General features: G+C 37.5%; 1 protein-coding gene across 4 annotated transcripts in view; it reads right to left on the bottom strand.

The window, feature by feature from the left end:
- SORCS1 (sortilin related VPS10 domain containing receptor 1) overlaps nucleotides 1-22,905 on the bottom strand; it is a 285,482-nt gene that overhangs the window by 94,648 nt on the left and 167,929 nt on the right. For all 4 annotated transcript variants that reach the window (XM_065067076.1, XM_065067077.1, XM_065067078.1 and 1 more), the window contains exons 4-5: nucleotides 21,119-21,277; nucleotides 5,624-5,697 (exon numbers count right to left, since the gene is read on the bottom strand). In XM_065067076.1, coding sequence (XP_064923148.1) covers nucleotides 5,624-5,697; nucleotides 21,119-21,277 — 233 coding nt within the window. The remainder of the gene's footprint in view (nucleotides 1-5,623; nucleotides 5,698-21,118; nucleotides 21,278-22,905) is intronic.

Here is a 22,905-nt window from a genome sequence, read left to right as displayed (position 1 = left end):
GAAGGGACATCTTTCACTACGTCAGGTTGCTCAAAGCTCCATCCATCCTGACCTTGAATATTTCCAGGAATGAGGCATTCACAGCTTCTCTGGACAAGTGTCCGACAACCCTCATAGTGAAGAATTTGTTCCTCAAATCCAAAATAAATCTATTCTGTTAGTCTAAAATTGTTACCCCTTGTCCTATGACTACAGTCCCTGCACCAGTAGAGTCTCTCCTTTTTTTCTTATAGATCATCTTTAGGTACTGGAAAGCTGCTATAAGGTCTCCCCAGAGGCTTCTCTACTCCATGCTGAACAATCTGAACTCTCTTAGTCTGTCTTCACAGAAGAGGTGTTCCAGCCCTATCTATCATCATTAAAGCATTCTGATTTTGAAGTACAGAGTGGTATTTCTCCTGTATTACTTCTACTTGCTGGTCTGGGTGTAATGCGCAAATACGTAAAAATGAAAAGTCAATAGCATTGATACAATTAATGATTATAACATGATACTATAATTTACTAGCTGGGCTTTTCTAGTGTTTATTTTATCTTAGTTTTTAATATACTTTTATTCTTTGGCTTTACTTCTTCACCCACGCAGCCCCATAAGTTTTTCAAGGCTAGGCAATGACTAGTATTAGCTGAGAATCTTTTCAGAAATTGCCTCATTTTGATTAAAAACCCCTACATTTTGCAGGCATTTTAATAAGCTTTTTAGGCTTTTATTTTTTATATTTTTAGGGCCAGTTCTAATTGAGATACGCTGACATACTGACTTTCAGAAAATAAGTTCTGGTTGAAGGCATGACTTGATCTGAGGACCAGAATAAAAATCTAGATTTTAATGAGCAATTCTGCATATATATTTTGGTCAAATTGAACTATATGCACTTTGACCAGGCTTCTGCAACCACTGGTCATGAATGTTTGGATTTGTGAGTCATAAGGTATCACTTTTGAACTTTGACAGGACCTTTTTTTTTTTTTTTAAAAAAAAAGCAATTAAAAAAATAAATAAAGTAATTCCCAGTATGACACCAATTGTCTTCACATTTATATTCACTACAAACCAGTGTCTTTGCCAGCAGAATTCCACCATAGGAATGTATGCTGAAAATCAGCAAATATCACAAAAATAAACCCAGAAGTATTTACATAAAGCATTTGTCCAGCTTTTCTATCATCTATTGCAGTATCTTTCCCTAATGCCAACCACATCAGTAAACCCTGTGCTATCAACAATAAGCCATGAATATTAATTCGCTGTTTCTGTATTACCCTGATTAACTAATATTGCTTAGAATACTCCTTTCCTAGTAATTAGAGTATTTTCATACACTACAGTTCCAGAATTATTAAACATCTTGGTAACTTCCATGCATCTTTCTGTCACAGTACATTTAACAGCAGAATCTCAAGAACCTGCCAGAGAAATGATAAAAAACATGAAAAACATCAATACAGTGCAGCACTGCAGTGCCTTAGGATTGTATGCAGTGTGTATTTTTTCATGTTCTCATCAGACACATATGGTTGACTCTCAGATTACTCTTTCCTCAGTATACCACTTTCACATACTTAGCTTATAGATAGAGATATGCGATAAGATACCTGAATTACAGCAATTATTAGAGATCTCACTTTTATAGTTGCCCATCACAAATGCATCCTTATAAACTTTCAATAAGGTAGAGAATTACAGATCACTCCCCTCTTTTATTAAAAAAAAAAAAAAAAAAAAAAAAAAGTGAGAAAACTCCAGGCACCTCTCAGTTTATAGGTTTCAGTTATTTGCTCATCCCTCACCTGATATCTTCCTCCATGGAATGACGTTACAATCTCTTTCATCACAAGTGTAGATGTCAGAGCATAACTTAGAGCTGCACGTAGAAGAATAAAAGGAGGGAACAGAGGAGCTCTGAATAAACAAAGATTCTATTCTGAGGTTAATTACTCCTCTTAATGAAATAGAGAATGCAAGAATACAAAATACATATGAGCTGCAAGGAGCTGAGTTGTCTCTACACAGAGTGTTTTCTCAGAGTTATGCATTAGGCATCAACAGATTGCTTTATTGTTGTTCTTCAGGGGTTTAAATTTCTGTGGGGTGGTAGTAGGAGTGATGTTTCACACAGCAGCCAAAAATGAGCAAATAAAAAAGAAAAATCTCTTGGAGACAGATATAACAAATGCAGCTGTAAAAGACACTACAGCATTTGCAGGCAGAACCTTCTCAAGACTAGAACTAGCAAGCTCTCTGGTGTTTATTCGCAAGACTTAGTGACCCACAAACTATTTACAAAACCACCATGACAGAGTAAAATGGCAATTAAAATATCAGTGAGCAATCAGGATGATGCATCTTTGCTTTCATCAACCATTTGATTAAATTTAAAAGTCCTTAAAGTCTTCCAGATGTTTCTTCCCTGTTAAAATAAGCAGCGTTGAGTAAATGCAGCCTCAAGAGAGCCTGATGCAAAGACTTTTCTAAGATCAGGAAGACACAAAGCAAAGTCCCAGTTTAGAGAGTTCTGGAAGCAGCCCGCAGTAAAGCTCAGCCTTCCTTATATATTGGAATACAGCCCACATTCTCCAGAGATGTTATAGCCCCCATTCTCTGCACAATACAGCTGTGTCCTGTTTGATCCCTTCAAAACCATTTGATTTAGGAAATGCACCAGGAATAGGAGAGAGTATCCCCACAGTCTGCTTTCCTTGAAAACTTGCGCCTTCAGGACATTTACCTTAACTATTCATTTCTGCTTTTAAGGAGAATGGGAAATCAATCTTCTGACTTTTGAGGTTCATTAGATCACATATTTCCAAGCCAAAATGTATAATAATGGACTAAAAAAACCAAATCAAACAAACCACAGGGCACTGAGCAAGGCTCTACCCAACTTGCACATCAGCACTGGCTACAGAGATGTCGCTGTAGATGTTTGGGTTTCAACTGTAATTCTGAACCCCCTCCCTTTTGTTTTCTTGTGCAGGAAGTCAGCAGCGACCATGCTCTGAGAGCAAAGCGTTGCCCTTCTTGTTCAGCACTTCAGTGTCTTTTTTGTCCTTGAGTACTTGGCTGCACAGAAATGGAAATACACAGAAAAGCCCACTGTTGCACTCTGTGGTGTGGATGTAGTCAATTACACATGCACAACTCTGTTTTCTCCTGTGGATGGTTTTGAGGACAGGCATTGCAGCTAGCAGTAATTTTCTTTTTTTTGTGATGTTCATAATAAACAAGCCATAATGAGATGCAACGCTGTCTCCACAAGTTGTATCATTTTTACTTTTGATAGCAGAAGTACAGTCTATCTTACACTAAGGTGTGTTACATGTTGTTCAAGGTGAAAATACAGGTTTGCAGTTTTGTGTTTTGTTTATGGCTGTGGGCAATTAGATGGGTGGTTGGAAGGTATTTTTCATCTTTCCAACTTATGCTTTGTCTTTGAAGCTTCAAGCCTGAGTTCTCTTCTCTGTTAGGTTCTAAGAGGCCTTCAAAGTTTGTAGGCATACATCATCTCAGTTCACAATGAACCACTACTGCAAGTAATGATGGGAAACCTCAAAAGGTTTGGAGTGCAGGACAGGACACAGTGATTCAGGAAAAGGGACATTCTTTTCAGCTCTCTGACTCTCTTCAGTGAGTGAGACTGGGTCCCCAGATTTCTAGGACTCTTTGCTTGCCTTTTCCCCACCCCCGACTCCCTGGGCTAATAAAGAGGTGCGTGGGGCCATGTGTTTCCATCTGACACTTTGAAACCCTGTTAGAAGTCCTGCAGGAAATAGGAGTGATAGAAATATATATGTGCCTGTCTATGCAGACACTCACACAAAACCAAGTGTAACTTAAAAACAGAATTTAGTTTGCAAAAGCTTCAGCTAACACTGTTTCTGAGAAAGGATTAAAAACCAGGAGCAGCAAACAAAATCTCCGGTATATTGTTTGCAGACTAAATATAAATTCAACTTTGGAAGTAAATTTGACCTAGAACTCTTATTTCTTTCATAAATTAAAAGAAAATATTTGACTAAGCCCCTCCTGAATCTTGATACATTCAAAACCTGTGGTTTTGGCACAAAATTGTAGTTTAAGAAGCCACTAAAAGGGTCTGATTTTAATTATCTGTTTCAACTCCTCCTGATTTCAAGATGGACTATTTTATAGAAAGCTGCTTTTTTAAAGGCCAGATTCACAGGATGTGAGCCAGATTCTGCTCACAGGTGGGTACTGCCTCCATAAAGAACAGAGAAGTCTCAACAGATGTACACCAATGTAAGCAAAAAGAGAAGTAAGACAAATATAAAGAAATAAACTTATATTCGACTTAGACTATAACAACCATATTTTCAGGAGAATAGTCCAGTGTGTCCTTCATTCTTCACCTTTCTTTTCCACATAACTAGATGTTACACTAATTGCTATTGCGTGACAGCGAGGAGGCGTTTCAGATAAGTATTTTACTGTGAGCGTGGTTACAGAGCTTTACACTGGACATGCAAATCCGTGCCATAGAAAGCAAATGCAGAGAGATCTGTCTGCAATCAGACTCATGAGAAAAGAATCAGTATACCAGAATCACTGGGCAAATCTGTGATGAATAAAAATAAAGATGATACAAATTACAAATAAATATGCCAGTAGTGAAGAACCGGAAAATAAACTTTGGACCTTCATCCAGGTGTGTTGTTGTTGCTTTGTTTGTTTGTTTGTTTTTGTTTTGGTTTGGTGTGTTGTTGTTTTCAGTGGTTGTGGCTACTACAAGCATTTGAGTTTGAGGTTAAATAACCCATTATGGACACCTCATATATTAAAATCTAGGAGATACTCAGTATCTATTACAAGCATGTATGCCCCAAGTGAGTTTAGATACAAATTGTACAGCATAAGTTAATGCAGCAAAGTGACAAAGAGTTATGATGCTTCTTTAAGGTAACTTTGTCATCAAACTTGTAAACATTTTACCATTGCTGTAACCTAGTGACATTCAAAGCTCCAGAAACAGGAACTTAAGCATGGCTGATCCATATAGCTTGAAATCTGACTGGAAATCTTGCATGGCTGCTTAGAAGTAATACTGCACAGTGATTTAAGCTCATAATGAAGAGCTGTGTGTTCCTAATTCAATAGTCATTAACCACTTACTTTCAGGGATTGAAGCGGGTCTAACATCAGTTAAAAACACAACACCAGCTTCTAGAGGATGTGCACTGTTACCCATGGCAGACATGCTGGTATCCTCATACAGTCCAGGACTTCAGTCTTTGGCCCTCGCTAGCAGCAGAATCATACTTAGTGCAAAAGTAAACAAGTTTGTGCTGAACAGAGCTTCCCTCAAACTCAAAATGTTCACAGGAAATTGAAGAACTCTCCCCTCCCAAATCAATGCTTTTCTCGGACTATTATTCAGTATATTTCAATTACGCATCATCCTTAGATCAAAGACTCCACTTTCAAGTACTGTATAAACAGATAACAAGAGATATAATGCCTCTTTTACACCAGTTCAAAATTAATCTCAGCAAATCAGCAGTGCAGACTGCATTCAGTCATGTTGCCTTCAAGCCCCCATTTCAACATCTCTGTGTGCATGGGGAAGCTGTGCCTGGGAAATGAGGAAGGAGTTTTTGCTCTTACCAGTAGAACCTGTTTGGTGCAACTCCCTCATGAAGAAGTAGCCATCTTCTGCCAAATTCCACTGAACTGAATAACTGGGGACAAAAACAAACAGTCATAAATCACAGTAAAACACAAAGATATTAGAGAAATTAATCTGAAGAAGCTTATTTTACTTCTGACATACTGACTTGAACTTTTACTTCCTCCAGTCTCAAAGGGACACATCTGGGGCAGCTGAAAAGTGTCTATGGTGCCTTTTCTTGGCAGAGGCAATACTGAGCTGTGTGACATGGGACACATGTAGTTCTTTGTGGCACTCTCAGCTAATAAAATCATGCAGTATGGAAAAGCTGCCTTTTAATTTTATAAACTTGTTGTGGACACCAAAGGTAAAACACAGCAGCCTGATATCCTAGCCTAGCTCTAACAACAGATATACAGATTTGCCTCAGTATTATGTTGGAAGGCCATTCTAGTTACCTGCAGCCACCCCTAGAGAGATTGTTCAATCTGGCACCAAAAAAAGTGACTTAACATGTCCAGATTTCTCTTGCAGGACTGAATGAGTTTAAATAGCACACATTACTTGTACCATGAAAATCTGTGATTCAACCTTTGCTCCCATCCTTCTCCTGCAAACAATGTGACACCTTCTCCTAGTGTGGTTACACAAACAATATCCAAATACATCAATCACTTCAGAAAATCTTTCCATGATAAATACCAAACCAGACTAAGAAAGGTCAGCAAAAAAGGCATGTTACAGGTATTACAAATACTTTGATGTGTCTTTTGGAATGATATACAAATGTCACTTTTATAGAGCACCTACAAACAGCTGCTCTCTGTAAATGCTGCCAACAGGTAATTCTCAGAAAGACAGTAGAGGTGAGGATCACTTGGGTTCTTTCTTTTGCTTTATTTGACTTCAAATTTCTCATGTGGAAACACTGAGAAGCAGTCAGCCCTATACATTTTTTTTTGCAGACCCATCCCATTTTGCTTCCTTGCCATGCTTGATAGACTTGGTCAGTCCCCTTTTCTGGCAGGAAAGATGTTAGACCCCTTTTTTGAACTGTGATCTGCCTTTTCATGACACCTCTTTACGGATCTTGCAGAAAATGCAAACAATCTGAATCTTTATATGCAAAACCTGACCGATTGTATTTGAACAAATAGTGGCAGTGGATTGGCGGGGAAGAAAAAGATGGATGTGCGAGAAAATGACTGAGAAGGAGAGCAGCTGATTTAAAGCTTTGGGTTGATCAGAAAGATGTTTTGAATGTATTTTAAGAATTATGAGACTGGGATGTGAGAAACCTTGAGATCTACTTCCTAGTCTGCATTACATTCCCAGTGCAACCCACTATGTCCTTCAGTTTTCCTACTGTAAAACCTTGCAAGGACACAAAGAAAATAATTACAACAGTTTTACAGTGAACGGTAGACTGTGTTTATATTGAAATCTACTTTAAAATAGGAAACCTGAAAATCCACCTCTTCTTCTCCCTTTCTCTTGAACAGTGTTAAAGAAGAGAAAGGGAAGAAGGCAGAGAGGAAAGAACATAACGAGGGTAAGAAAAGGAAAAACAGTTTAGCTTTGGGGATAGAAATGCATCCACTTGTAAAACTTCAGCAGTGAGTCTGTTATTTTTCTTAATCAAAAGATTCTAGATACATTTTTATTTGAAACTTTGAGACCCTAACTGTAACTAAGGAAATCTTTCATTTTTGAAAATTAAAGAAAATACTTTGACACATTTAACAATGACTTTTTTAAAGTGATTTGTGGTCACCTAATCAAGAACTTTGCCATCACAGGAGGTATTTGTCCCCTTTCATATTCAAAATCCATTTCTAGACCTACTTTTGTAGTTGCAGCAAAAACAAATACATAATAACAATAAATTACTGTCAATCTATCTCTCTGATGTCTGTGTTTTCCCTTTCATGGCAAGGTAAATTTTTCCATTCCAAGTAATATGTCTTTGACATACCAGTAATTTAAGTTTTAATAATGCTCAGGGGGTAAACTTTTTAGTAGGACCTGTTGCGATAGGACAAAGATTTATTGTTTTAAACTAAAAGAGGGTAGTTTTAGACTAGATATAAGAAAAAAAAAATTACAATGAGGGCCAGGAAACACTGGTCCAGGTTGCCTAGAGAGGTGGTAGATGTTCCATCCCTGGATACATCCAAGGCCAGACTGGACAGGGCTCTGTGCAACCTCATCTAGTTGAAGATCTTCCCTGCTCATGGCAGGGGGGTAAGACTAGATGACCTTTGAAGGTTCTTTCCAACCCAAACCATTTTATGATTCTATCATCCTTTGAGAACAAGAAGCAATCCAAACAACAATATCCCTGTTTCCAGGCCAGAGATATATATAGGATGTAAGCTTTCCAGGGACACTGATGTTCAGATGGCTGAAATCATCACAGTAAATCTTGTTTTCTCCCTTTTTTCTCTCTTGCACTATTCCTGCTCTAGTTTTATCGAGCACAACTTTTGGCAGATTACCTGCTCTCCAAATTTGCTGATGATGGTAACAGTAGCCTGAATTAATTAAGCACAGCCTGTGAAAGCTTTCTCTGTGCTTGTGTAGCATTCTCCTCTGTGCCTGCAGTCCAAGTACCACAGAACCACCACTTCCTCTGGGCTCTTTCAGCCCAGCTCTGCAGAGGGGATGGTCACCTGCTGCATCCACAACTGCCCCAGCACAGCAGAAGCTGCGATGCTGCAGAGTACCCAGGGAGCCCTGAATGAAACACGTGATTCAGCCAAAAAGAGGAGAAATGCAAGACTTTATAAGTTTGTTTCAAAGAGAGGAAATGGACATAGCAATGCTGCTGTCAGGACCGGCCTCTCAAATTAGAAGCCAGTGCCCAGTGAACTGGACACAGCACGTGAGGAAAGGCAACAGTTCTCAAAGGGAAACACCAACTCCCTGGGAACCCATGCCCAAAGCTCTTATTGTCTTTGATGAGACACTTTAGTAACTAGACTTTAGAAGGTTTTTCCTCCCCTACTATTATCTCAGCACCAATCTCAGTCTTCACTGACTCACAAGCAGCACTGATATACCTTTAGCAAAGGGTGAATTCCCCACTTCGAGTGTCACCTCCCACAAAAAGCAAAAAAAAATCCCTTGCAGTGAGGATGTTTTCAGATATTTTATTCTAAGTATTATTTTTTTTAGACTGAGTTTATTTTGTTGGACCAAAAATAAAAAAAATATTTGGAGGCTAGGTTTTTTTGTCAAGTATCAGTTATAATACAGCTGGGATTATTTTTCCCTGTTTAGCAATTATAGTGCTTGTATGGATATTTTTTAAACCCAGCATCATATTTTGTTGTTGTTATAAAAGCCCTCTCCCTCCTGGGACTTCTTGTGACAGACTCATGCATACAGTCCCTTCAGAGATGACATTTTATTTTCTTTGGTGAGCAGTGTTGCCTGATGACAATTTTCATTATTAGACTGAAATTAGATCATGTTCTTTGTTACACTTCTTTTCAACCACAAATAGAAAAGGAACCTATTAAAATTTCAATATATGTTTTCATCTGAGGGCCAAGTAGTGATCTGACATTTCTGCTTTCACTGACACAAAACTGTTATGAAGTACAAATCTTGTATTGATCTCTCAGATTTGACCCTGGATCATCAGGGAATAATTCTCTTCTTGCTTCCTCTTCTCTTGTATATTTATTTTTTCTGTACAATACTTGAATACTTAATAATTAACAGTCTGGATTTGCTTTGTTTTGCTTTTTAAAATCCTAATATTCTGTAAAATAGAAATCTATCATATACTTCTTTTTAGATGGGAGAACAGAAATGCAAGGCAAAAGGAGAGGCTGTCCCAAGATTACAAATACGTTCTGAGGCTGAGTTGGGATTCAAATAAACCCTCTGAATGACAAGACAATCCCCCAGCTATAGGAAGAGCTTTCTCACAACATGACACTGCTATCTTCTAGAATAGAGAAAGCTGACATCTGAAAACTTAACTTATCTACACCAAACAATACCTGTATACTACTCACTCTCTCTGTTATTTGGTTCCCATCCTGTGTGAGAAGCATAAGTGCTGCTCATGTATTTCACAGTGACAGTGTGAGCTTCACCTTAAAATGTTCTGGGATATCTGGGTAACAGTAGGATACAGTTGCCATTTAATCATCCATTTCCCTTCTAATTTTCCTGGTCTCTCCAGCACTAATTTTAGACTTGAGTATTTTTTTTTTTTTTTGCATTTTAGGATATATTAGTTGATAACATTTTTCATTTGAGACACTCAAAACATTCTTCAATACACAGATTTTTTAAAAACAAAAACATATTTTTTTTTGCAAACTGTGGATAAACTTTCATATAATCCAATGAAGAAGCAGAAGAAAAATAAAATATTTCAGAAATATTTGTAGTTAAAAAAATCAAAGCATTTAATGAAAAGGAAGAAGCTGTATGTATAAATTCTTAGTGAAAGTAAAATATTTATCAGAAATTAGACAAACCTGATTGATTTATTTACTGTGGTTTGACAGGTTCAGCACCATGAAAAATAATTACATTTCAGAAAATGTGGGGAGAAAAAATGATGTTTTTCCAAAATGTTCCATGAAGAATAACTGGAATTGTATTTTACACAACCAATCTACACTACAATGTCACTTTTAGAAAGGGAAGTGTGTACTGCGGAAGAGGAAAAAGAACTCTAGACTTTTTTTTTACTTCAGCTCTGGGAAATCTCTCCAAAGCAGAAAGCTCTCAAGATCTTAGCTTCATAAAACCCTCTATTTTTTGGTTCTGGACACATTCTGCCACACATCTTTCTTTGCCCTTCAACCCTGTATTGCACGGAACAAACACTTGTATTTTTCCATAATCTACCCATGTTCTAGTTCACAGCTGTAAAAGAGTTCTGGCCCCTTCTGTCATTTGACTACATCTATTTTATTCTTCCCTGGTTTGCCCATGTATTGTACCTCCTCCACATCTTCCCTTCACTCAGATTTCTAAGCACTTTAGAGTAGCAATCATCCGTTGTAGCATATGTTTAGACAACATAAAGATTTCTAGGGCTCTCAGTAGCTATTATAAATAGGGGGAAATCACACGTGCAGATTAAGTGTAAGGCCTCAAAACCAGCTATCAATAACTCACAGGGCTCAGAAAATATTTAAATACCATTGATTCAATTCTTCTCATTTTTCTTCAATATCTTACACTTTTTAAGTGTCTCAACTGAAATACTATCACGTTTGAACACCAGTATTAATATCCATGAAGTTGGTATTAACTTGTACCTTATATATAAAACATACATGTGTCTTATGTGTAGCTTATTTAGACTATCAAAAAAGGATTCAGAAGGTAATGAACTCCTTCAATAGTTCTCTTAGTGAGCAATATGTCTAATAAACAAATATTTACTGTAAAGAACACAACCTTCTTGCCATTTTACAGATAAAGGTTGCATATCTTCACTGAAAAGCTGCAGAAAACCCTGATGTGTAATATACAGACTCATCCTTAAAACACCTCTCCTAAAGGGACTGTGTGGGAGTCATAAGTGCTATAAAACATCAGACTTCCTCTCACTTTTATGAAGCTAAGACAAATGACACTAACTTGGGATTAATCTCTCTCTTTAATTTACCAGCAGTCTTATTTGGCTGTTTTGTTTTTTTTTTTTTTTTAATTCATCTATATGCATTTTAAAAACTCTAAAGCAAGTAGCTAAAATATGAGATTTGAGGGCCTAGTGTTCTCTAGGTGCCATGCAAATTTGATTCATTCTGATACAATCACTAATGATATGAGATTACGACCTACAGGACCCTGCCTGTCTATCTCGGTTTGACTGAATTATGAAGTTGAGATCTTCTGAAATAAACTCACATCTTTAGGATAAACAAAATGAGCTGGTAACAGTTTCATAAAGTATTGCACCTGGACATGCACTTTAATAAAACTGTACTGTGCACCACTTGTTTCCCTTACAAACACTGGATTTTTCCTGAGATTTTTCCCAGCCAAAAATCTGGCTCTCATGAGGCAGTTGAATTGTTTCTTTGGTAAGAAAGCATATCATCAATCAGACGTCGCTAGTAAATGCAAATTTGTCTTAAAGAAGCAGTCTCCATTCTTGCCCAGTTCCAACAAGCTCTGGGCTCTCCAGAGCCAGTGGACAACTCTGCTCCCTGCACACTCAAACTCACCATACCAAAAACTCAACTTTCTCAGTAATCTATACATCACTCCAAGAAGACAGATAAACATTTCCTCATTTAATATGTGACTCAGTATTTAATTGGATATTCTGATTGGTTATGATGCTTCTTCACATACCTATCTTGATTCATGTAGTAGCTCCTTGTACTTGCTATGCTGATAAGAATATTTGATTTTATGTACTGATTTCATCTTACACAAAAACATTATGCACATGGAAATTAAGAGTCTTGCTGAAGAAAAGGTGATTTAAATTGCATGCTGAAGTGACACAAGGGAAATAATTTGAGCAGACTAGTAGTTCCCATTATTTTTCTTTTACTTAAGAAAATTTCCCTGAACAAGTTAAAATAGAGTATGGCATGGAGAATAAATTTATTTGTTAGTTGGATTTACCAACTTTTGTATTCTTGTTTTCACAAAAGAAAAAGGTTTCTTTCACCTCTAGTTTCCATAAAAGCTACACTCATTCTCCCAGGACACAGATCTGACCAAAGCAATTCAACCTACACTACAGTATTGACCTTAAAAAAAACACATATGCAACTGGAAAACTAGCTCAGAACATCTTTGAAAGCACCAGGTTTAATCCAAATTCACCTCTGATTCCCTGAGAATGTTCCTCTTTGTGAATCCTCCTGGTTGTTTCTTCACATATACTGATTTCTTGCCGCTTACACTTCCTGGTGTTTCTATGAGAAGATTGAAACTAACCCTGTTCATGGTATTTCACCTTCAACCCTTCAAACATAATTTATTCCCACATAAAAATCCCCCAAACACCAGTAAACCTAAAGCACAGATTTGCACTTATGAGCCATGTAAAGACTGAGAGATCATTTTTTTCCTCATCTTCAGTTCATTATTTTTTAATTTATCCCCATCTCACCAAAGAATACAGCATTCCAAAGCACAGTTTAGCTTTAACTATAAACATAACAGAGTGAAACTGGATGCAGAGAACTCTTTGCGAATATGCAAGAATGTAATCTGAAATAAATGCAGGCAGGTTCTTCTTCTTATCCCTGTTCATATATACTGAATAAATTTATTGCTGAGAAATTGTACTTTACTACCACCACAGGTGTATTTGACAAAATTCCACTCTTCTACAAAGTTTTAGTCATTATTCTCATTGTTCATAGGGGCATCATTCAAATGCTATTCAACTGTGAAAGACCATATTTAGAACTAATTTGAAGCCTTCAGGAAAGTAAAGAGCAATAGGATAGACATCACATGGAATGCTTCAATTCGGTGATGTATTACTTCAATTTAAGTCTCTCTTGCATTTCTTTCACTTTCCATGCAGTCTGAAGTAAAGATTTAGGTTAGTGCATCTGGTAAGGAATTAAGATTGAGCATGTTTATATAGATATATAGTAGTTCTTGATTATCTTCCAGATCCTTATACCCTTGGATCTACTTACTCGACAAAAAATTACCACAGTGGGAAAGAAGTTTTTACAGTGGTACCACAGACATCTCAAACAGTGAGAAAGAATGAATAGCAACTTGGTGCACACATGTTCCCAACATGCATCCAGTGCAGCTTACTTGGGTATCAAACAAAGTACATTAAATTTAAAGGAATTACTGCACAGGGCATTTCTTTCTCAGAGCAGTCAGAAGGCTGGGAGCTATGTTGCTATTCCCTGAATCACACTATTCCCCTTCCAAGGCTTTCCTCTTCCACCACTGGATTTAATAGAACAGTTTGTTTTATATAAACAAAGAACCCAAAATAATGCAGGTTACTTCCTTCCTAAAATAAGGCATAAGACTCATGATCCGGGATACAAAAACTGGTTAAAGTGCTGATACTCATTTACTTCCCTAGTCTCTGATCAAATTGTAGGTTAAGATGCTTAAGTACCCTTGAAGCAATAGAGTTCATAGGACACTGCAGAGACTTTTAACATTTTAAGTTGCAGCAATGCATTAATCATGTGACGCAGAAGGCATCAATAAGGATACCAAATAATTGGTGTTTATTGAATGCTGATGGAAACACAGAGTGATAAAGCTTTCGTATACTTGTTTCACAGCCCATTCAAATACCAGTGAGGTCTCTGCTGCTTTTGCTGATGAACCGCATGCTACTGTCATGTAGACTTGTTCAGTATGGTTGTAACACATCAGTTTCTTTTGTGCATGTTACTCATCAAAACATCCTGGAGATGACCCTCAGCTTTCTTCCTACCTCTCCACACACATTCTCATGCAAGCCACATCAGCTGGTGTTCCGGTTTTGTGGCAGCTTGCAAGCAACTCTATTAGCATGATGTCTGCAGTGCATTCAACTCATAAGCTAAAAAAGTGGCAGGAAACACATTTTTACCAGCAGATATTTAAAATATATATACCTGGCAGGTTCCTTTAAAGCCAGAAGGAGCCACTAGTATCATCAGTCTGTTCTCCTCCTAACAGATGCTGCAGAATCTTTACCACTAACTCAAGCACTAAAAAGGATTATATTCAGGCCAACAACTGATGGCTGAACTAGATTGTATCATTTGGAAAGACAGCCAATCTCAATTCCAGGGGATGATGAATTTACCACTCCACTTAGTATGTTGTCCTCGAGGTTAATTCCCTTCTCTGGTAAAAAATACTGTTCTTTGTAACAGGTAACAGTGTATCCTGCACTTGCTTTCTGTTGAGTTGTACATTTACCAGGTAGGTTCATAACTGTTTACATAACTTCATTAAATATATTTTTTGTTTAAAAAGTATGTTGTATTAGAATGAGAACAGAAAAGGCATATTACAGCAGAATTTAGGACAAAGTGTGAGAAATTACAATGCACACATGCATAGCTTTAAGTTTTAAAATATCATTGTTTATTATTTGCATTATATTAAAACCTCTGGTTCCAAGTGAATTTAGTGTTGAGAGGCACTCTGTACAATAAGAAACTGGAAACATGTTGGAGAATACAGTCAAAACAAATGACAAAGGGAGAGGTGAGTCTTTACAACAGAAGAGTGAAGGGAATTGTTCAGCACCACAGAGATCAGTGGCAGACCCAGTGATACTGAGTACATTTCTTTATTCCTAATCCAGTGAACTGTCCAGCTCTGATAGAAAGGAAAAAAGTAATTTTTTCATGGAAGTAGGAAAACTGGAGTTATGTAGAGTACAGAAAACCTTTCAGAGAAAAATGGATCTACTCATAGCTGTAAGTATGCATCCAAAGATCTCAAAGCAGCAAAAAAACAAGTTCTCTAGGGCTTCAGAGGGCTGTTGTTCATACAGATGGATAAGCAAGAACATATTGATCTGCCTGAAGATGAGTAAGTTGGTGGTAAAGAGTGAAGTGATTATTGCTCAAGAGCCTTTCCTTCTGTTTCACTGATCATACTCGTGGCTAAGAAATGTATCTTCCTGTCTGGACTGCCGGGCTGCCACTGGGCTCTGTTGATTTTTTTTTCTTTTCTTTTTTTTTTTTTTTCTTTTTTTTTAATTATTTAGTAGGGGAAGAAAGAATGTTAGAGATTCCTCCCTGTTTTAACTCCATTCTTTATTTTAAGTTGTTACCCCAGCACATTATGTTTGTACACTGCCTTATGGCCAATGAAAACAAAATATACAATCTGACACCATTATTATTCTTCTTGCTGAGAATGCTGAGGAACTGACTGTACAAGAAAAGGAAAACTCCTAATAAAATAAGAGCCAGATAAATAGTTCTGATATCCCTTCTGTGTTCATATTCAGTATGCTGGTTGCCACCAAATGTTACTCAGCTTGCCTAGAGATAACAAGGTATTATGTAATTGTAATGAGTTGCATGCAAGATGTGTTATCAGGATGTCCAACAGGTCTCTGCGCTTAAGATCTTCACACAAATGGTATGCACAGCCCTAAATAGAAATGTGGATGTTTCTATGCATGACTGATCACTTGCTTAGAAATGTAAAAACACGGAAAGTCTTAGAAATATGGGTTAGCATTCACAAGGCCTTTGTGTGGAAGGCCCTTTCCATCACTGGCACAGGTGCTGATAACCCAGAAAAGATATCTAAGACCATGCAGAAAGCGAGACACTGCAAAGCCTCGGAACAAACACCTTTTAACGTGCAAATTCTTTACTACTTTTCATCTTCAACAATGTGTGTCAAAGACAATCAAGTTTACCGGAAAACTGGCTTGGTTGATTAGCGGTGTCCTACATATTAACATAAACAGTGTGGGTTGCTGGAAGAGTAATGCCTTAGGGAAGGGGGGAGTTATTTGCATTGGCTAACATTAGTTTTATGCAAACTAGATCCCTGGTTTTGTTGTAGTCTGTCAAAAGAGATAGGCTTTTCCAGAGGATGATTCAAAGTGGCTAGTGCTTACCACTCTACAGAAGCTTTTTTCCTCTCCATTAATTTTAGATGGAATTAGCCTGCCTCAGCTAACATTAGCCCAATGAATAGTCCTCTAAACGTTGTCATCAGTGTGGAAAAAGGAAACATCCCAAAATGATGCCTCTATATGGTAATGTCAATTTTTTAAAAAATAACAATGCAATTTCAGATAAAGTAAATGTGAAATTTATTCCCTGTTTTCTTATCTATGTAGGCAGTGACTGTTATCACTGAAATTGAGATGGTGTAAATAGAAACACAATAATGTATGTTGAAAGGAACCTCTAGGCGTCCCTGGTTTGACCCTTTTCTGAGCAGAGCCACTCTCAAAGTTACATCCTAATGCAGTGAAATGAAAGGTTTTAGAATTATGTAGTGCATCCAAAATAGTCATCACATCTTGAAGAGTGAATGCTGGCTACAACTGTGGCAGGGAGCCTACTGTCAGACACAAGCATTACATCAAAAACAAAGACAGATGTGGCTGAAGGTACTTTGTTGATCTGTTCTCACACAGACAACATGTGGCCATATGCATCCTTATCTCTATTGTAAGCAGTTTCTCTGTCATTCCTGATGTATGGACACCTTTCTCTTCTACTTGAATGCATAAGGAGTGGACCTCCTTTACTGTAGGAAACTGAGGAAGACTACATGGTTTGGTGACAGGATATATACATTTTCCCATAAGCATCAGAATCCTGATTTACTAAACTTTGGCACTTGAGCTACACAGTCAAGTATCAGTCCCTAACTGACTGATGTCCAGCATGACACACATGTTAAATAAAGGTAGACAGATGGAATCAGATATTTGGGAAAGGCCAAAATCAGGAGGAAAAAGAAAAAAAAGGAAATGTAAATCTGTTAATTTACTAGCACTATGTTGACAGAGCTCCTATAGTCTGGGATGCCTGGCTTTTCAAGAGTTCATTTAAAATTAAAGACGAGAAGGAAGAACAGTAATTCCATTTTAAACCTGCTTTTTCATCCTCTGTTGCTGCCTTTCAGTGCCTGAGTGCCTTTGTGCATTTATTCCTGAGCTGAGCAGTTATAACCCAGCTTTTTTGCCTGTCTGACTCGTGTTTCCCAGTTTCACCTGTATTTCATCTCTCCAAACAGCTCTGTTATTCATGGCTGATTACTAACCATTCCTCTGTGTGTCTGACCCATCTGAATAGCAGAAGATGTCTCCATATGAAGTAGAGGCTCTTCCAACCCACCCTCTGATTACACAGCAAGCCACTTTTGAAGATTACATAATAATACATAAGCAATACTCCCATAAAATACAGGTCCCCATTCCACAACCAAGTTGATTACACTCACGAGAGATCACATGTACACAACATCCAACAAGTTTTTGCCTCACACAACACTTTACTGTATCTAAAGTTTCCTCCTGATTTGTAACTTCTCTTACACAGAAAATGCAGAAGCATACAATAGTTCTGCAATTATGTGGTAAGAATCAGCCATGTAACAACTGTACTTTCAGTCAGAACAATGAATGCAATCACGAAGCAATTAGTGTAGGCGACAGATGGTTGGCCGCTTGGCTGCTCTTTTTTTTTTTTTCTCAAGACTGGCAGGAAAAAGTCATGACTGAAGAAGGGACTGGTCTGTCAGCTGTGGTAATTCAAGTCTGCTGCCCCAGGCAGAGACACAGGGGAGGGATACATGAACAAAAGCAACCAAGTCACTGAAGCTTAACGAATTATAGCTCATTAGCTGAACCCCAGTAATTAACCACATTCACCCCCACACAACACCCAAGAAACTGGGACATAGAATGACTTCAGTTAACACAGATTTCCCTTCCATTGAGTAAATCCCTATTCAACCAAATAATAAATAATTTAAAAAATTTGTAGTACTTATCATAGTGATAGACTCAGTGGGCTGTGAAGAGATTGAGGGATGATGCTATGTGACCCATTTCCTGTTCATTACAACTGAGCAATGAGAGGCATGCACTAACTGTTGGCTTTGCCCTCGTCAGTCTTGAATTGGATGGACAATTTCCAAGAACAAAACCAGTTTGGACTCAATATGATTCCTGTCTATCCAGCTCTTGCTCTATTCACCACCCAGTTCTCCTGGTCTCACCTGCTGCAATGACAAGATGCAAACAGATGGCAACAATGATGTAGCTTGCTAGGAGCATGTAAATGTGTTTACTAGTTCATTCTCACCTCCCTCCTGTCTGTCAATAACAAAATTACATGACTGCAACAATCCTAACTGGTCAAAATCCAACTTACTCTATTATGGCCACCATCAACAAATCCCGCACGTCCTCTTCAGTCAATGTCATCAAAGTCAGTTATATCAAAATGTAAATTCCTTACTATGCAGATACATTTCCCTTGCTTCCTTGAGGGACTCTTAATGTGCACACAGTGCTTGGAACCCACAGAGTAATGGGTTCTCTTTCCTTAAATACGGCCTTAGCACAACATCACAAAATAGCAAATAGCAGTGTCATTTGTTCCAAACCACCCCACAGTTGCCACTGCAATTATCTAAATACTTGCAGGACCTCCTAATTACTCTGAGAAAATTTTGCCTTTGGATATACAAGCATGTAACCAATCGGAGTAATTTATGGTTAGCCACAGGCTGAACTTGACCTTTAGTTTGAGTCATGTTTAATTTTTTCCAATCTGATTAATACTCTCTGCCTGTTGGTTACCCTCTATGGTTCTTGACCAAAGCTTGTTGAAGTCAGAAAACATGTCCATTATGTTTTAAAGTAGAAACTAGGTCTGTGACTCATATCTATACAGACTACTTTTAAAATTATATTGTAGAGCTAATTGGTACAGATCTACAGATCTTGTGCTACATGATTTTTCTCTTGCAACTACTGTATTGAATTACCAACAGTTATCCAATTTGATAATCAATGACATAATACAAAGACATTTTACTATACAGCCTGCACCCTCTTGTCCAAGTTCGGGATAACACACAAAAAGGCCCTTTTTCTTATATCCAGGTTCTTCTTAAGGATTCTGTAGAATTCCATAGAAGAGTAGGAGTTTCCTATAGAATAGTGACAATATACTTGCTGGTATCCATCTACCATAGATTAGATGAGCGTTAGTTGTATGGACTAATTCAGAATTATTTCCTGAGCAGGCTGACTACTACAACAGCTGAAATTCATTTTCCACTATTGCTAACTCCATTTGACAAATTTACCACTGGATGTTTCATTGATCCTCATGTAATAAATTTCCTGTTACTAACACACAGTAATTTTCATTCCAATGGGTCCTAAAAGACAGCAGAGAACAGATTCTGTTTGGTTTTGTATCTGTCCAGAGAATTCAACAGGCACAGGGGAAAGGAAACATTTTGACCTTGTCTAATTACATACTGAACACCCAGAAATAATTTAATCTGCACCTTCCTCTGAACAGATTATAACCACAGTACACTCTACAAAATGCTGTGAGAGAGGTGAGTGAAAAATATTGCATACAACTGACTTTACAGGAAGAATTAGGCAAGCAAAATGCATTTCTGATAGACGGGAAGGATATTAAGCTACAGTCCTGGAAGGATACTGGTTTTGAGTATAAAGCACAGGACTGAACTTCTACCCCAAAAATTCCCATAAAATCATTTTGTGACTTCAGCTACTTATTTAGCCTCTTTATGCCTTTATTTTCTCAGGCTTACACTAATAGTAACAGCAAGTCAAATTTAGGCTAAAGGAAAATTAGTTGTTTGATGTCTGTAAAATTAATTCAAATACAGAGATGGAAAACATCCTAGACTTCAAACTTCTATGTTGCTATTCCCATTAATGTGCAACCTGAAAAAAACAGCCAATACTTTGATTATTGATTAGATTCAGATTCTCATAGCTTCATCACAGGTAAAACAAAAATAAATGACTAAATTACTTTGTATAAAGTCTTATATACTAGATGCCAAGGTATTTCATTCTTTTACCCCTGTTGGGATCTCAGCAAACTGTTTTTGTCTTTTTCCAGTTTTATTCAAAACCACCACAATGTCAGGATATGAAACCCAGCATTTCTCAGAACAGTTTGCTCCCATGGTTAGTTACTTTACAGTTGAGTTTATCTGCCACTGACTCCCAGCCATCAACCCTTGCTACAAGATTTTTGCTAGATTACAATTCTTACTCATACATCTTGTCTTCCCCCATATTTATCTAGTCTCCCTTCAATCTGCTTTTTGGCAAACTAAACAGATTGTGTTCCATAAAGTCCTTCGCTGGAAGATTGCTGACTTCTAGGTACTGATGCACCTGATTTTCAGAAAGTTCTGACAATGTGGTCTTCTTACAATCAAGTCCTGTTCTGTTGTCTCAAGTTGGGCAGGAAAAAATCAAGACAAGTCTCACAGCATATTTATTCAGCTGATGGATTACCTATACTGAAGGAACTGGACTTCAAAGGAAATTGATTCACTGCTACTTGTCTCTTAAAAAATCAAAGGCTACTCGAAAATGTGCTAACCAGATAAGAACAAGGAGTGTCTTACACTGTTCTTGGCACTGGTGCTAGGACAGAGCAAGAGAATTATCAAATAAGGGGACAAAAAGCCTCATTACAGATTAGTTGTTATTCCTAGCATGAAGGATCCCAGCTGTCGTCTTTGCCCATTGCCTGTTACATGATATTGCCGAGAGGACTGATGAATAAATGCAGACTGTCAGGTCAGCCATAGAGGGCTAGATGTCAATAACACAGTAGATATCCATGTCTTTTACTTTGTCCTTTACATTGAGGTTTATTCAATGTTTCTTGCTTGGAAATATCAGTTTGGTATTTCCAACGACTGTCCTGAATTCTCTGCAGCAGTAACGTGGAGAGATGGAGAAACCCTAGGTTGTTCCTAAGCTAACAAAGCAAAATGCTGCCAACATTTCTTACCTTCTGATCTTGGCTGTATGCTAAGATCCAATCTTCCTGCTTGGGATGGAAAAGCAGACTGTGGATGTAGAAGTTCAGACGGTATTTTTGATAGGTGGCCCCTTCATCAGAACTGATTAATAAGCTGCTCTCAACTTCTGGATCAGTCAGCAGCATAATCTATACGGAACAGAAAGATGAAAATAAAATGGTGAACAGTAGTCAGATGGAAAAATAAGTACACAGCTAGGAACTTCAGATAAACTTATTAAATATGCACATTTCAAAATGTGTCAATGTAATATCAAAATTAAGCTTAACCAATCTTACAGTAAGGGAAACAGTATATTTCATCTTTGTATATAAAAACACACAACATGTGACCAAACAGGCAGAATGACTTTACTACTAGTTAAAACAGACCTAAATGAAGTTTTTCTTAGGTTATCAGAAAAATCAAACATAAAATTTGTAACACCAGAGTGCAAACTTACTAAGTTACCAGGCAGCCACAGTGGGCTGCTAGAGTCTTTATGAACCACCTACTGAAGGGGCAGATGAAACGTTGGGTGTTAAGAAAAAAAAAAAAAAAAAAAAAAAAAAAAAAAAGAGAGACAGACATACAGAACAAGCTCTAACGGTGAGGTTTGTTAGCCTCTGGCAGAATTTTCAGAGAAGATGACAGCTTCATTGCCTGAAATGTTATAACCTGGCTGTCTGCAAGAAGCAATCTTGCTTTGGCAGGGGAACACATTTGATAACATGCTGGGTTCTTTCCATCTCCAGTTTCTATGGTGTTGTGAATTATAGATTCGGTCGTGTATCAAAAATAGTCTTTGCATAGCAAAGTTGCTTTCTAGCTTTGTCCAGGAGTATCAGTTCATGAGTGACAGAAGATATATGGCCTGCAGTTGTAGTAGCTACTTCTTCCCATTAACTGTGGTATTAATTGGTCTGCATTGCTGACGAATCAGAGAGAATAACGAGATACTCCTTTCATGTGTCTCTGCATGAGAGAATATATAGGTTTGAGCAGCAGAAAGAGATCATTCCAGTATTGCAGTATTTCAGCAAGCAAAGAAGTAATACCCCTAAGGAATGGGAATGAGGTGCCATGAACAACAAACATGAAAACTTCTGAAGAATATTTGCCTGGGAAGGTATTAAAGCCTTGAATCATAAGAATTTTTTTATTTATTTTTTTTTTAAGTACAGGTCCTGCTGTTGCTTTGCAAATGGCAAACACTGATCAGTTCTTAGACAAGTCTAAAATGAAAGGATCCATGCCTGGCATTTCTCAGAGTAAATTCCCATCTGTGTTTGGCCACTGCAAAAACCACACACTCCATTTCCTTCTCTTTCTTTCATTTAGGCAGGCAGAGTTAAATATAACTTAACTCACTACCTATGAGCTATAGGATGCCATAAGTCTTGATAGGCACCAGACGCAAAAGAACTATTTGTATGTGAATTTATAAACACACATATAATCTACACAGGAAATGTCCTTCATTATTGGGTAACTGCCAGAGGTTTTTATTTGTGTCTAGAAAACCTCTTTCATAGCATAACTATTTGACCTGTGACTCAGAAGGTTGAGGTTCTTAAAAATCCCTGAATTTTAAAATCCTGAGTGATCTTAGACCAGTTACGTTATCACACCATATCTCTAATGTAAAAAAGGATAATATTTCCATTGTAGCATAAAGGTACAGCCTCCCTTTCTCTATCTGATTTACTTTCAAAATTTTGTGATGAAAACATTCATTATTAGAATTAAACATTCTTTCGTTAACAATTTAAACAGA

The sequence above is a fragment of the Columba livia genome, chromosome 6 (genome assembly GCF_036013475.1).
Source record: "Columba livia isolate bColLiv1 breed racing homer chromosome 6, bColLiv1.pat.W.v2, whole genome shotgun sequence".
Classification (NCBI taxonomy): domain Eukaryota; kingdom Metazoa; phylum Chordata; class Aves; order Columbiformes; family Columbidae; genus Columba; species Columba livia.
The sequence above is the reverse complement of the archived record's forward strand: the minus strand, read 5'-3'. Positions and strand labels throughout refer to the sequence as shown.